This window comes from Strix aluco, chromosome 3, assembly GCF_031877795.1.
Source record: "Strix aluco isolate bStrAlu1 chromosome 3, bStrAlu1.hap1, whole genome shotgun sequence".
NCBI lineage: Eukaryota > Metazoa > Chordata > Aves > Strigiformes > Strigidae > Strix > Strix aluco.
Window position 1 is genome coordinate 81,120,340 of NC_133933.1, and position 15,463 is coordinate 81,135,802.

Genomic DNA, 15,463 nt, shown 5'->3' on the forward strand with positions numbered 1-15,463 from the left:
CTAACTGTCCTGCAAGTTTTTTGAACAACCCCAATTGTAGCCCATTGTCTGTGCATTCCTGAAGGGGACCGATTCTCAGACGTGTTCACGGGTCTTCCTTTCAAACCACTGGATCCTCCTTGCCCTCGAAGGACCATGCCTTGTGGCTATTACAGCAGTCACCTGGAGAACTTCAGGTTGTTGTGGACAGCCCCATTAGTGGATCACTATCTTCAAAATCAGGTTATCCCTTTGGCTTTGCTTTAAATTTCTTGATAAAGTGATGTCAGTTTCTACCTTCCACCTGGAACACTAAGTTTATGGAGTTTTCCTTCCTTCTGGAGCTGAATCTGTCCTTCGTTCCCCAGCAGCAGGAAGACATTTTTCAAAGTCTCCTATGTTGTTTGCTTCGACTGCTGGGCAATCTAACAGCTGCATTGGATCTGTCAGAAAGGACTTGTGGCAGCCCAGGGACCTGGAGTGAAACAGCAGTGGTGGCCCTCCACCTAGTCATCACAGCACGCTGTTGTGGTTCAGCAGCTTCAGCAGATAAGCTGTGCAATGTTTCCTCTCCAGGTATTTGCTGTGAAGTTATTTGGCATTTGCGTCTTCGACCAGCACAGCATTATTTATTATGCAGCTTTCAGCAGGGCAATGCTGTTTCCTTTGACTCACCCTTCACCAAAATGTCACTGGGTGACCCCTATCAGCTCTCCTGCCAGAGTACCTTCACAGGGGGGCTCTCTCTCAAATGTTGGGTTTACTTAATTAATCCAATCTGCCTTTCTGTTCTCTTTCTCAGTCTCTTTCCAATGCTATCTTGGACTGAAAGGAACTGAAATAGCTGCAGCAGGTGGAGAGGTTTGGAGAGAGGAAACCTTCTGACAGTCCCACAGAAGCAAAACTCTCTTGCCAGGGCACATGTGCACATTTAAAAGGTTTAACATTTCCAAGAGCATTAGCTGCCCAGCCTTTGAAAGGGTTTCAGTATCATTGCTTAGATGTGCTATACAACTTCTTGTATTTCCCATAGTTTTCTTCATGGTAATCGTCGCTCTCCCCAAACCAGATGCAGCACAGCACATCTGCCGCAGCTGACATCTGCCTCATGAGCTGGGAGATGGGGAGGGGAAGCAGAAGGAGGTCAGCACAGTTGAAGAGGAGGTGGTCAGAGACCTGCTACACCGTTTGGATGCACACAAGTCTGTGGGACCGGATGGGTTACACCCAAAGGTGCTGAAAGAGTTGGCAGATGTGTTCGCCAAGCCACTTTCCATGATCTACCTGAAGTCATGGCTAACTGGGGAGGTCCCATTGGACTGGAGGGTGGCAAATGTGACACCCATCTACAAGAAAGGCAGGAAGGAGGATCCAGGTAACTATAGATCTGTCAGTCTGACCTCGGTGCCAGGGAGGGTCATGGAGCAGGTCATCTTGAGTGCCATTAAAAGTCATATAATGGACAACTGGGGGATCAGGCCCAGTCAGCATGGGTTTATGAAAGGCAGGTCCTGCCTGACAGACCTGATCTCCTTCTACAACAGGGAGACCTGATTATTGGATGAGGGAAAGGCTGTGGATGTAGTTTACGTTGACTTTAGCAAGGCCTTTGACACCGTTTCCCACAGCATTCTCCTGGCAAAACTGGCTGCTCAAGGCTTGGATGATCGCACGCTTTGCTGGGTAAAAAACTGGCTGGATGGCCAGGCCCAAAGAGTTGTGGTGAACGGAGTTAAATCCAGTTGGCAGCCGGTCATGAGTGGTGTCCCCCAGGGCTCGGTTTTGGGGCCACTCCTGTTTAACATCTTTATTGATGATCTAGATGAGGGGATCGAGTGCACCCTCAGTAAGTTTGCAGATGACACCAAGTTGGGTGGGAGTGTTGATCTGCTCGAGGGTAGGGAGGCTCTGCAGAGAGATCTGGACAGGCTGGAGCGATGGGCTAAGGCCAACTGGATGAGTTTCAATAAGGCCAAATGCCGGGTGCTGCACCTGGGCCACAACAACCCCCAGCAGCGCTACAGGCTTGGGGAGGAGTGGCTGGAGAGCTGCCAGTCAGAGAGGGACCTGGGGGTGTTGATTGACAGCTGGCTGAACATGAGCCAGCAGTGTGCCCAGGTGGCCAAGAAGGCTAATGGCATCCTGGATGGCCAGCAGGGTGTGTGGCCAGCAGGGACAGGGAAGTGATCTTGCCCCTGTACTTGGCACTGGTGAGGCCGCACCTCAATGACTGTGTTCAGTTTTGGGCCCCTCACCACAAAAAGGACATTGAATTACTTGAGCGTGTCCAGAGAAGGGCAACGAAGCTGGTGAAGGGTCTGGAGCACATGTCGTACGAGGAGCGGCTGAGGGAACTGGGGTTGTTTAGTCTGGAGAAGAGGAGGCTGAGGGGAGACCTCATCACCCTCTACAACTACCTGAAAGGAGGTTGCAGAGAGCTGGGGATGAGTCTCTTTAACAAAGTAACAAGTGTTAGGACAAGAGGGAATGGCCTCAAGTTGCACCAGGGAAGGTTTAGACTGGATATTAGGAAGTATTTCTTTACAGAACGGGTAGTCAGGCGTTGGAATGGGCTGCCCAGGGAGGTGGTGGAGTCCCCATCCCTGGAGGTGTTTAAGAGTAAAGTTGACTTAGCGCTTAGAGATATGGTGTGGTTGGGAACTGTAAGTGTTAGGTCAATGGTTGGACTGGATAATCTTCTAGGTCTTTTCCAACCTAGACAATTCTGTGATTCTGTGACAGAGCACAGCGGTACCAGCAAACTGCCGTCTGACTCTTAACACCAGCAAAACATTTATGTTTATCTAAGAAATATGAGTAAGATTGCAGAACAACCTCGTATTATCATAAACAGGTAGCAAAAAGAGGCTGAAATGAATAATAATCATCCAGTTTAAGATTTTGATATATATACTTTTCATAATTGGCAACCTGTTGAATAGATTTTAATGTACCTGAATTACAAAGTCATGTGAAAAGAAGGGGAGAAATAAAAGCCAGAATGGATAAAGACAGCAAGTGATCGGTATCTCTTGGCTTGCTCTTTTTTTTTAAAAAAAAGGCCATCACAAATTTGCAGAAAACAGTCCTGTACAGCTAGTGGTATTACTGACTTGGCTGATAACATTAAGCTTGTTTGGCTAATTGTTGCTTTTCTTCTGGACTTTGACTATTAGTTGACTATTAGCAGCATGTTTATAGTTAATTTGCTTTCTTGCCCACAAAGACAGTGAGAAATTCCATGCCTAGAAATTATCAGTTAAAAAAAAAAAAAAAAGCTAATTTTTTTTTTTTTTTTAAAAAGAAAAAGGTATAACAGGACCCATATGTACATGCAGAATTAAATTTCAGGAAGAGAATTTGTGTGTAAATTTAAGCACACTTAGGAAATGCACATATCAATCTCTTTTTTTGAAAATAATATGCAGTGGATTGCTCTGGCTTTAATACTTATGTTTTGTAGTACAAAAAGGAGGAAAGAGACATTTCAAAAGGCCAGATAAACTTTAGCTGTATTAATCTGTATCAAGCTAAAAATATGGATGTAGAGAAAAATAGGTAGCGAATATTTTCTGAAGCGTTGCTGATTTTATATTTGACTCTGGGTATGCTGCTTCTCTTCTTGACTTTACATAAGGCTGCTACAGACTTTTTTGGCTATAGCGGAAGCCATATGGTCTGGCTACTAAAATTAGGTTCGGCTTGTCACAGCCTGCAGAGGCTCCAGTGGTTGTAGTGCTGGCCCTCAGGAGGAGGAAGGAGGGGGTTTTCCTTTGCATCCCTCAGCCACAGCCTACAAAGTGTGGCTGCAGTTGCACATGCCCCTTGCTGTGGTTGCCTACTGTCACGCTTCGGCTTGTCTGCTGCCACCCAGTACCTGTGTGTAAATTAAATCTGCCTTCTCTACCACAGGATTTTAGTATGTCCCGTGGTCCAAACTGTTTCATCTCCCTCAGTTTTCTGCATTTTTTGCAGCAGGACAACGTCATAACATGGAACATCTTATGCTCGGGTCCTTCAGGCAAGGGAGCAGCTGTGGTAGCTGAACCCTCAGAATCTGATCTTCTTCACGGTCTTCGATACTCTGAGGATGGAGCTCTTCAAATCCAACATTGCTGCAAATCCCAACAAAATAGTTACAAATGTTGCCCTAATGAATGACTGTAAGAAAATATCACTGAGCCACCCACATGGACCAGAGAGGCTTCAGGGCTACATGGGAAGCCCTTCTGCAACCTGTGATTTCTTTCTCAATCTGATTTTTTTTACAGGCAGGGGTAGTTCAGAAACATCTACCTAAGAGCCTATAGGCCTTTTGGTTCTGACTCTGTGCTTATGTACAAATTTATCCCTTTATAAAGCCATTGGGATATACAATTGAAAAAAAAAAAAAAAACGCACATTGTTATTAAGATGAGAAATTAATACAATTTTTATTGTATTTAACATAGGTTTGTTCTGCAGAACATATTCTTTTACGGGAAAATCACAACCGTCTCATCTGCAATAGGACTTTGACATGCTAAAGATGTATTTTCCGTGGGGATGTGATGATTGTTGCATTGCTCCATGATGTCATGAAAAGTTCCCCAAATTTTTGACATGACACACCATTCAGTTTTGTCACTTCTAACACCAGTGTCTCCTAAAATTCACCTTGCTCAGAGATGAAAAGTGACGTGGCCCAGCCCTGCTGACAGAAACCTGCGCCGAACCTACAGCTGTCCCACAAAACCTCTCCTGCACGTGCTGTGCTAGCCGAAAGGGTCCAAAGCTGCCGTGCTGGCACAAAGCTTTGGGGTGGGAGCCACGGCCCCTCTGGAACCACCCCGTCCACGCGCTGTGCCACTCTGCCCGCGCTGCCGGCCGGAATGATGTCGCAGCAGCGCCCAGCAAATACAGCTGTGGGTAGGAGTTTCCGCATCAAAAGGAGATGCACACTTTACTCAGGGTGTAATTAAGCTGTAAATCTCACTGCCGCGGGATAATGTGGGTGCTGGATTTTTACCTCTGTCAGAAAAGCAAAGAAATTCACATGAAAAAGAGCCACCAAGCGGAATTAAACACAAAGATACCAGGAAATCCTTGAGCAGAGGCTCACCAGAGGCTGGGAGAGTAACGGGGAAGCACTGCTGTCATGTTTGCTTATTCTTACCATTTTTTGCTGGGCATCTGCTGTATTAGCCACCGTTAGCAACAGGATCTTCATCCTTTCTTTTAAATGATCCTGTACTGATGTCATCTATCATGAGTTCTGTAAAGAGCTGGCTCCAGTCCTCTGCTCTGCCACACACTTTCTGTGTAACCTTGTTTTCCTTTCTTTGGGGGAAAAGAGAAATGGGAGTGTTTCCCACCCTCTGACAGGGCTGAAACCAGCTTACGTTAGGCCTGGGAAAGGCTCAGAGATGCAGGGAGGGGGTGTGCGTGCGTGCGTGTGTGTTGGTGCCTGGCGTTGCCATGGAGCCGGGCTCTGTTGACAGACTGGGACTGGTGGTGTCCAAGGCACCATGGGCCCGAGGCGGGTGATAGTGACAGTGGTGGGGTTGCTCCGGGACCCAGCTTTCCACGTGGCCAAGTGCGCAGCAGAGGTAATCTCTGGGCTTCAACCCCGGTGCTGGATTGGGAGCGGTGCGGGCTGGAAGTAAATAAGCCTGGTAACGGCTCTTGGGATGAAAATATTCCAAATTTCAGGTTTCTGCTCTTCTTCGGCACTGGCAGGCACAGGCACTGACGATTTATGGGCTCCTGGCTCAGCACTGCTCAGGGCAGGGGGTCTCCATTGCAGTATCTTCACCTCCTTGTTCCTACACCTCCAAGAAATTGTACAGCTGCACAATGCTGTATAAGATGTCATGCCCATCGCAGCTCTGCCCGACTTGCTCGGCAGCTTATGACAAGTCCCTTAATACAGCTCTGTCAGTGCAGAGGAGAGAGCAAAAAGCTGCAAACCTCACGGGGTTTCACAGACTTTTCACGAGAAGCTCGGCTGTGCAGCAGATACATGCACGCAGCCCACTGTGGGGTGCACAAGGCTGACCTTTATGCCCTCCCCGGCTGGAAGAGTTTATCTGCCAGGCTTGTTCCCCAGCATTATTTACAGCTGATGAAGCTCTGCCATCTATCAGCAGACCTAAGGACAAGCCAAGCCAATAGCTGCAGGGGGTGTTTGCCTCTTGGCTTGTTTTCTTTTTTTTTTTTCCAGCCACCATGTGAATGATAGCAACATGGACTGTGAGCTGAACAGAAAGTTCTATTAATAAAAAGAAAGAATATTCTTTTTAAGGCCAGTGGGGCTGGCTTTAAGCCTCAGCTTGTGGCACCTGTGTGCCACAGCCCATGTGGAGATGAGGCTAAATCCACAGACAGAAATGTCCCATATCTCAATAGCCGTGTGCTCCTGATGCACTGCTACAAGCAACGGGGACTGGAAATGTTCACCTTGCAGCCTTCACCAAGCTGCTCGCTTGCCCTGAGGCCCTGGACCCAATCTGCTGGGACAGTAGAGGACTGTGGCTCCCTATGCATGCAAAAATGCAGTTGATGATGCTCAGCAATATCTTTGAATATCTCACTACTAACGTCCATCTCCCAAGGCAGGGATGGGCGGAGGGAGTACCAGTATAATTGAATAATGTTTGTGAAGCAGACCTTCACAGAAAAACAAGACACCCACTACCTCCACAAACAGGGATTTAGAGCAATTTGCATGTACTTCTGCAAGTGTCGGGAGTTACACCAGAGGCATGAGGGGTGCAGAGCAATAACTGGATTAGAATGTGACTTAGGTTGTAGTTCATGAGGGAAATACATGGTGTGATAGGATAGGGTGTGGGACGGTATTAAATTCCTTGTAAGCAGTTTTTTTTTCTTACCTTGAAAATATAGGCTCTGAAGCTGAAGTTTCCAAGCAAGTTTGCAGATCCTGTAATACAGCCTTTAGTAGAATTTGCATGGCTTGAATATTTACAGGAGAAAAAGAAGGTAACTCTTGCGTCCTCAGGTTGTTTTGGACACAAGTCCTCTCCCCAGGGCTGAAGCCTCTCCCAGCTCAGTGCCATCCGCAGATTTCGGAATGTCCACCCCAATTTATTTAACGTTCTCAGAGACCTGCGAGGCAGGATGGGGCTCTCCAGGTGCTTTTACTCTTCAGTCTGATCTGCCCCCAAAGTGACACCCAGGTGACTCTTGTCACAATAATGTCCTGTAGCAGCAGGATCCAGACCTTTAGGGCACGTAACTGTGTGCAGTGTGAGCACACCTCACCAAAAGCTGCTGTTCAATCTCTTCCAGTTGGTGGGATTTGTGGTTTTAAAAGTAGGAAAGTCATAAAAATATCACCTGTGGTGGATTATTGCTGATTGCTTCTTCATTAAATGTGTAAATAATCTTGGAGGCTTTGTTTTCCCTCTGAAATGCAGGAACTGAGAGGTGAGGTATGGGCATACGCCTCCTCGGTGATGTGCTTCATTGATGGCCAGTTGCTGGGGGACGAGAAGGAGCTGCTCAAGTGGTCCTACCATGAGTGGGACTATCGCAACTTCAAGCCCGAGGCACTTTACCGAGCGATTGCTGAGGATTTCTACACCAAGTATCTGAAAAACAGCCAGGCAAGCAGCACTGTTTTACACAAAGAGTACAAGGTCTGTAAGCAGCTGGAGAGGTTGTCCAATGAAAGGGCAGGTACCACGAGGAGGAAGGAGGGTGAGCACAGCAGTGGCAGTTTCTTGGTTTCTGCCCTGCGATGGCAGGGCCGGAGCTGGGGCTGGAGCGGCTGGTGGGGAGCATCCTCTGCCAAGGATGAGGACAGCAGAGCCTCTGCACCTTCGGCAGCCAGGAAGGGACAAACGCTAGCCCAGATGCCTGGCATGTATTAACTGCTTCAGAGCTGAACAGACAAAAGCGCATTGCTGACTGTGCTGCAACTGTGCTGCTCCAAAATCGTAAACCACCCAGCCCTTGGGTACCAAAATTCTTTTGGGTATGAAAAGCCCAACTGCCAAACCTCTCCTTTTCCATGAAATGGCGTGGTGTTGTGAGGTGCGATGTTGCCGGCACTGACACGGTATTGAGAGCAGAGCAAAATGTCATATCAAAACAAATACCAGTCTGGCTGGGAAGAGTGAGACATGTCCATTTTGGCGGAGTGGCCGGTATTTCTGCAGATTCATTTATTCCTGCCTGTATTGTACAGGCTGCAATAGACATGTAAATAAATGCAAGATGAAGAAGCGGGCCCTGCCCAGTAGTTCACTTTAACACACTGTTAGGATTATTTCTGACCACAATGAAGTGAAACATCCTTTACTTTTTTGTTTATTTAAACAAAATAGTAGGAATGCTGTTGTACATTGGCAATCCTGTGGACATTTTCTGAGACCATTTGCACTGGGCAGCTAGACCCTGGCCTGTGTTAGGAAACGAGTGCTGCACAGACAGCTGGCCTTTCCCTCACTGCATTGTTTTTCTGCTTTGAACAGCACGTGTTTGTGTACCTGGAGATAGCCATCGAGGAACAGCCTGTCGGGAGGCTGCTGTTTGAGGTACGTTACAGAGGAGAAAAGCAAAAGTGAGGAACAAGCACGCCCAGTGCGGTGGTTTCACCTGCCGAAGGAGGGGAAACAGAAATCTGGCCAGCGGACATCAGCTAGGAAATTCACACATTGTCAGCTATGAATTTCACACGTGTTTTTCTCTTCTCACTTTTGCAGCTCTTTTCAGATGCGTGTCCCAGGACCTGTGAGAATTTCCGTGCCCTGTGTGTCGGAGGAGCAAAGTCTCTCTGCGATGGCCGAGAGCTCACCTACAAAAACTCCCTTTTCCATCGGCTAGTGAAAAATGGGTGGATCCAAGGAGGAGGTGTGTTTCCAGGTGTCCTGAGTAAATCCGAGTTACAGCAGAAGTGAGGGTGGGATGATCTGCATGAATAACAGCCTTCAGCCACAGAGATGTATCTGCACTGCATGACAAAGCTAACCTCTGCGGGACAAGCTTGTAATTAATATATATATATATAAAAACCAGAAAACATTTTCTCTTTTAACCATCTCACTTTGTAAACATATGAAAAGTTTGGATAATTTGTTCTTTTGATTATCCAACACCTTTTCAGAAGAATTTAGGAAACTAATTGAAAACATTAACTCTCTTCCATGAAGTTCTTTGGTAATTAGGAAACTAATCGGAAATATGAAAACACTAAGAACATGCATAGGTAAATATATTACTTGTTTAATGGAGAGATAATTTAGAGGCATTTAGCCAAGTGTCAGAGCCCTTCCAAAGGTGCTGGTGAGTTGTCTGAATGCCAGCGCTATGCCTGGAGTTTGGCACTGACAAGAAAGGCACCACGAACGATGGGTCACGCAGCTTCCCCAACATCCCCAGGGAAGTCAAGATAGGTGTATCAGAAGGCATTTCCTTCATTACTCCCTTTTGGTCTATCATCCATCTTACCTATCTGTATTTCTTACCTGCATTTGCCTCGCCTACTTCAAATGTGAGTGCTTAAATCCATTTTAAGTTTATAATTTGAAGATATACCTCCTAATTTCCATAAATAACTATGCAGTCCATAAAGGCAATCTGAAACTACAAGCTTGCTACTGCAGAGGACTGACCATAACCTGTCTGTTGTAAGACAATGTCTAAATAAAGTGACAAAACCAGACTTCTTAAAAAAAAAACCTTAAAAATAGATGTATCAGACTTCTTTAGTGTCTCACCCATCAAAAATCTGGTTCAATAGGAATTTCTCTCTTATCTAATCTCTTTTCTTAGACAAGTTAGTGGTCTTACCATAATACCACAGCTGCATTTTCATCCTTTCTTATTCTAACCCTACTCCCCTGGCAGACATCCTTCTCCAGGGTGCCCCTTCCTTGGCTGGGTGCTGCCACCGCAGGAGCTCTCCCAGGAGGGGAGATGCTGTGTCCTCACTTGAGCTACCAACTTCAGAGGGGCAGCAATTAAACTAGTTCTCCATAGAGAGACCGTCTCTTGAGATGGAAGTAGAGCTCTTCCCAAAGCTCTGTTAAAATTTCAGTAGTAAAACAGAGTTATGGATGCAGTTGTTCCCCCAGGCTGATGTGCAACCCACATCCCTGACCTCGGCTGAGCTGCTCACTGACAACCTCCAATAACACCTGTGATAAACCTGGTCTCTGATGGTTACTTTTGTCTTCCTTGCAGACATCATAACTGGAAAGGGAGACACAGGAGAGTCAATTTACGGTCCCACCTTTGAAGGTATGTTTCTGCACATACTATCTTACTGCGCAAATGGCAAATTTCCACAAAAATCAAGTTGTTGACCTGATCTTATTCACACAATAACCTGGGAATTTCCTTTCATCTCCATAAAGCAAAAGGGTTTGCTTTTCAGTCAGAATTATTATCTGCTTCTATTAGCATGAGCAGACTGTTTTAGTGAGGACACTGTTTGATCTGTAACCTTCGTCCCCTCCTCTCATGTCCCCTGCCCAAGGCTCAGCTCCACCAGCCCCTTCTCTCTGTCTAAATGAGGGCCGATGGTCACCCACTGCCTACTTCAAACTGCAAATACTCACCTTTGTGGACAGGACCTTAGAAATGCAGAAGCGGATTAGCTACAGATCTCCAGTCACAGATACCACTTGTCTAAATGCATTTAAAGCAATGGAAGTAAGCCAGCTTTAACTCTAGATTTCCTGGGTCTCAGGCAGGTTTTCAGGCTTGGGCACACCACAGGCATCACTGCCAGTTGCTATGTGACTCTGCAGATCTAAGGGGAGTTACTGCTGAATTCACATAAAACCATGAAAGTCAAGAAATGACAAACACAAGCTAAGTTTAACAAAAAATGTTCCCCCATACTGGTATAAAGTAATAAAATGTAAAGGAAAAAGAACATTATAACTTGCAATATTTAAGAAAAACAACCCATATAATTGTCATGGACATTTGGGATGTCCTGTTTAGATTAAATGCTACCCATAAAGATGTTTTATGACAGTTAAAGCACTTTTGAAACTGATTTATGTTCACTTCTATAAAAGCATTCCCACTGCCAATGGCACAAACGAGGTGACATTTGAGCAGGCTGGGCAGCAGCCAACAGTGAGATCAGAAACACCAAGTGTAGCTGAAAACTTTCTTTCCCAAGATGCTGAAGAACCCACTTGCGAGGAGAAGCCACTCTCATCTCAAGGTCCCGGGATGGATGGAGCAAAACCCATCCAGAAGCAGGTCGCCAGCCTGCTCTGCCTGGCTGGGTCACAGCGCTGACGGGCAGGAAAGCTGCTGGGAGTGAAAGCCCGGTGTGAGGGATTTAAGGCAGTAAATGCTATGGGCTGCCTGGAGTGGGCAGGAAGGGGCAAAAGTCACTTCTTTGACGCTGGAGTTCCTGAAATAGCAGCAAGCCTGGACTCTTGGGACATGCACATCTCAGAAAAAACATAAGCTGGTATTGGGAAAAAAAAGACTGGCTGTTAAATTGTTTGCAAGGCAGATGTCACTGAGGATTTAAAAGTTTGTGAAACCTCTTTTCCAGCCACACTACCCTATGGATTTGTGCTAGTGCACATCTCGCACCCTTTGAACTTTCTCTTTGGATAGAAATGGTCTGCGGAGGAAAATGAGTTTGAGTGTGCGTAGGCCCCTGTGCATACAGGAGAGCTAGGCCCCACGCACACTGCCCGGGCTGCGGCACAAAGCCCCAGCCCAGTGTGTGGCATTTTGCTCCTGGCTTCATCCTCCTTCTCCAAGCAAAGCTTGTGCTTTCCCTGAGCTACCCAAGAAAGAAGCTGCCATGTCACGTGCGAAGGTGACAATGCATCAAAAATCGCTTAAGTAATTATAAGGTGGATTTAATTTGGAATCTGTCAACCTTGAAAGTATCCCTGGGAGAATTTTATTACCCATATTGCACATACTCCACGCGTTGATATATTAAAGGAGAGGATTGGTAATTCTTCCCCTCCCCCTTTTAAATTAAAAGTTGCTTTTCATCTTTGAGAAAGTTGTTCCCTTGGGTATGCCTTTATATTTTAAGGCTTAGATTGCTTTCCCAGTACTTCCCGCAAAACTATTTTACACTGAGAGCAGAGGACAAATATCTTTGATATCTGAAAACAGTGAGAGATGCCTCTGTCAGACAGTAATGTTCTGGGAGACTCCACACTTGGCACACGTCCGGGCACTGCAACGCTTACTGAAATTAATGGGACGCAACTGCATTTTACTGTAATGAGTTGAAAGGACTGAGGTAATTACAGAGAATCACTCAGACTGAAGCACCGTGTCATAAGACAAAGCATCCTACTCCAAAATTAGTCTGCTGAAGTAATTTTGAAAACCGCAAAGCAGCGGTCAGGGAACGACTGTTCAGTTAAAATTTAATTACCATTTTTATGAATCAGTTTCTGAGAAGGGCACTCAAACAGGGTAAAAAGAATTTAAAAAAAAAAACACCAACAGAGAACAATAAAATCTAAGTATTTCTACAGTTTCCTTCAAGCTTGTTGAGAGCTCAATGGGGCTCTTGACTGCTCAGTGTGATCAGGTGAGAGACAGGTGACAGGGAGGTCAGGATCAGTGAACACCTCATAGCTGGGCTCCTCTCTACAGAGAAGGAATCAAGTCCTTGCCATCATCCCCCAAGCCCAAGCACGCCTAATGCATGTCCTTCCGCAGTCATCCCTCATGAGAGCTGCTTCTTCTCTCCCTCACCAGTCCTTCCTCAGCCAGCATGAAGGATCTTCTTCACCTCCTTGCGGCTCTTGCTCCCATCGCCTGCCTCCTTTCCTCTCCCTGGAACTAAGCTTCCACTCTGGGAGCACCGTGGCCTCCTTAACTAAATATCTGCTCTCAATTTATTCAGGTCTGTCATTTTATTTGGTTAAAGAAGTCTTCTGCTTGCCCTCCCGTGCAAGTTGCCAAGCGCTGGGAGCAGCCGGGCATCCCACCCCAGCCAGGCACGTCCTGCCCTCACAGCCCTGTCTGTGCTCACGGAGGATCTCGTCCTCTTCACCACAGGCAGCAGGATGAGGGGAGGCAGAGTGGAGGCTGCGCTTGGAGCATCTGCTCTGCCTCCTGCCTTCCTCATCCGTACAGTGGGAATAAACCCACGGAGCTGTAGGGAAATGCCGTGCTAAGTGCCCGAGCTCTTCCAGCAAGAGGCATTACAGACCGACAACAGGGAGCCGGAGGCATTGTTGCTGTGGCTCTGACATTCAGAAATACCTGGAGTGCTTTTTCATGGATATTTTTAATTAGCTTCTTTACTGGCTTAAGCACTAGGCAGTAGCAGGAAGCTCTTTCTAGGAAGGACATTGATTCAAACCAGACTTGGCTCGCATGAGACTTGATGAGACCTTTGGGGGAAAAGGAGAAGGGAAAGGGAGAGCGGGGAAGAAGGAAAGGGGAGCTTGCAGGAGTTGGCAAAAGGGAGCTGTACAGTGAATAGCAGCCAAGGGAGCAATACGACTGCCGCCTTTCATCCCCCAACTCTTTCCCTAGATGAAAGCTTCTCCGTCCGTCACAAGGGAAGAGGGGTCCTTGGGATGGCCAACAAGGGCCGCCACAGCAACGGCTCACAGTTCTACATCACCCTCCAGCCAGCTCCCTACCTGGACAAAAAATACGTGGCTTTTGGGTAGGTAGGCCCAAGCTTGCCACCACTGCGCTGCGCGGGAGGTTGCCCTGGCCCCGCAGGCCATTGCTGTCTGGGAGGAAGCGTCCATGAAATCCCTACGGCAGCTGCAACGCGGATGCCTCTGGCCAGGGGGAGGATGGATAAGTCAGATTTGAAGTACCTAATGATACCCATCCCTCCCTTTCTCCACCCTGGCCTGGCATGCTCAAGCTGGAAAACCCTATGGCAAAGCTGCCAGGACCTCTCCAGGATGGTGGCTACAAATCCACGCCTGCGAAGCTCGGTGTCAGCTGAAGGAGGGCCCTGACAGACAGGGCAGTGTTGAGCAAAGCCTCTGGGCTCTGCTCTGCCCTCACGAGCTGAAAAATTATTTTAGCAAGCATATGCTGGGAGTTTGTTCTTAGTAGGTTAATGTATAGGGCTGGCTCTGTTAAGATTTTTAGATTTTCAGGAATGTAATGAGGAAGATTATTGCTCTTAGCAGTTTGCTTGATGTAAGAGAGCAAAACATGTATGTATTACCACAGAGAGAGAAATTCACAGTGCAGTCTCCGTGTAACCACATCATGGAAAAAGACACCATTTTTAAAGGAAATTAAAAGCATAACTGTCTCACTTACAGAGAACAAACCGAAAGCGATTGCTGGTTGGATATATTTATTACCAGCGGCATTCACCTCAAGTTTCTGCCTTGCCACTGGCTCTGTGTAATCTGAAAGGTGCAGGATCCATGATCTTAGAGCTAGGCCCTCTTAAATCTGAGTGGGAGTTTAACCCTGAGGGAGCAAAAATTAGCCACAGCATACGACAAGGACAGACGGACACTTTACAGCCCTGTGCTGGCTCAGTCCTTCTGACGTCCCCGCTTGGTACCACTGTGCAGGATGGGATGGGTGGGGTGGGATGGGATACGCTCCAAAGCTTCCCGGAGCACTGCTGCCATCCACCACTGTGCTGACACCTGCAAGAGGCATTGCTTGTGCTCCCACACCGTGGGAGCCGGACAGGCTGAAAATCGTAAAGATTGCAAAATCTTGGACTGTGTTCAGGATTCAGATTGCCACTGTGAAGGAAAGAAATGAAAGATATTTCTCAGGGAGTCACTTCTAATACTGTCACTTCTGACAGTCATTTGTAGCTGGGGCACAGGGTACAATGCTTATTTCTCTAAATAAATGTAGTTGCATAAAGCCATAGTATTTTCACCTCTCCTAAAATGCCAACTAGAGGCTACTTAATCAAGAACTGATGGCGTTTGCAAATCCATTGCAAAGAACAACTTTTTAAAGAGCAGAGCAGGTGCAGCCTGTCAGTAGGAAACCAGTGCCTGGGTTTGTTACGGCCCTGCACAAGCCGGAGGCTGACGAGTTGTCTCTGGACAGAGACGGATCATATGTGCACTTTCTCCCTTCCGTAGGCAACTCATCGAGGGCACGGAGGTCCTCCAGAGACTGGAAGCTGTACCTACATATAGCGAAAGGCCTACGGTAGCCTGCAAGATTATTAACTGTGGGACTTTCGAGCCGTGATTGCCAGCTGGTTTTCCTGCCTGCTGTAAGGTAGAGCACCGTTTTCCACTCAGCTTTTTACAGACCTTGATGACTTTCACTTAAGGCAAATATAAAAGCACTTCTTGCACATGTGAATGGCTTGGAAACATTATTTTGGCTTAAAAAAAGGTTCATTAGCTGTTAAAAAGCACCTTTACAGGAGTATAGAAAAAGACTTGTGAATGTATCTCAGTGCCAGTCTACAGTTTATAGGAAATGGTGTTAATATAGTGACAAACAGATACGATAAAATGCATATATGGCTAAAGCACAGGTGGACAGATGGATACGCACCTGTAGGGAT

General features: G+C 46.8%; 1 protein-coding gene across 2 annotated transcripts; it reads left to right on the forward strand.

Moving 5' to 3' along the window:
* Nucleotides 1–5,486: 5,486 nt before the first annotated feature.
* PPIL6 (peptidylprolyl isomerase like 6) lies at nucleotides 5,487–15,255 on the forward strand. Of its 2 annotated transcripts, XM_074820752.1 has the most exons (8): nucleotides 5,487–5,567; nucleotides 6,865–6,960; nucleotides 7,398–7,586; nucleotides 8,457–8,519; nucleotides 8,688–8,835; nucleotides 10,168–10,224; nucleotides 13,474–13,609; nucleotides 15,027–15,255. In XM_074820752.1, the coding sequence occupies exons 1-8, from the start codon at nucleotides 5,487–5,489 to the stop codon at nucleotides 15,136–15,138; spliced, it is 882 nt and encodes a 293-aa protein (XP_074676853.1). In that variant the 3' UTR covers nucleotides 15,139–15,255. The 2 variants fall into 2 exon arrangements, with proteins under 2 accessions (XP_074676853.1, XP_074676852.1); XM_074820751.1 differs by lacking the exon at nucleotides 6,865–6,960.
* The last annotated feature ends 208 nt before the right edge of the window (nucleotides 15,256–15,463 follow it).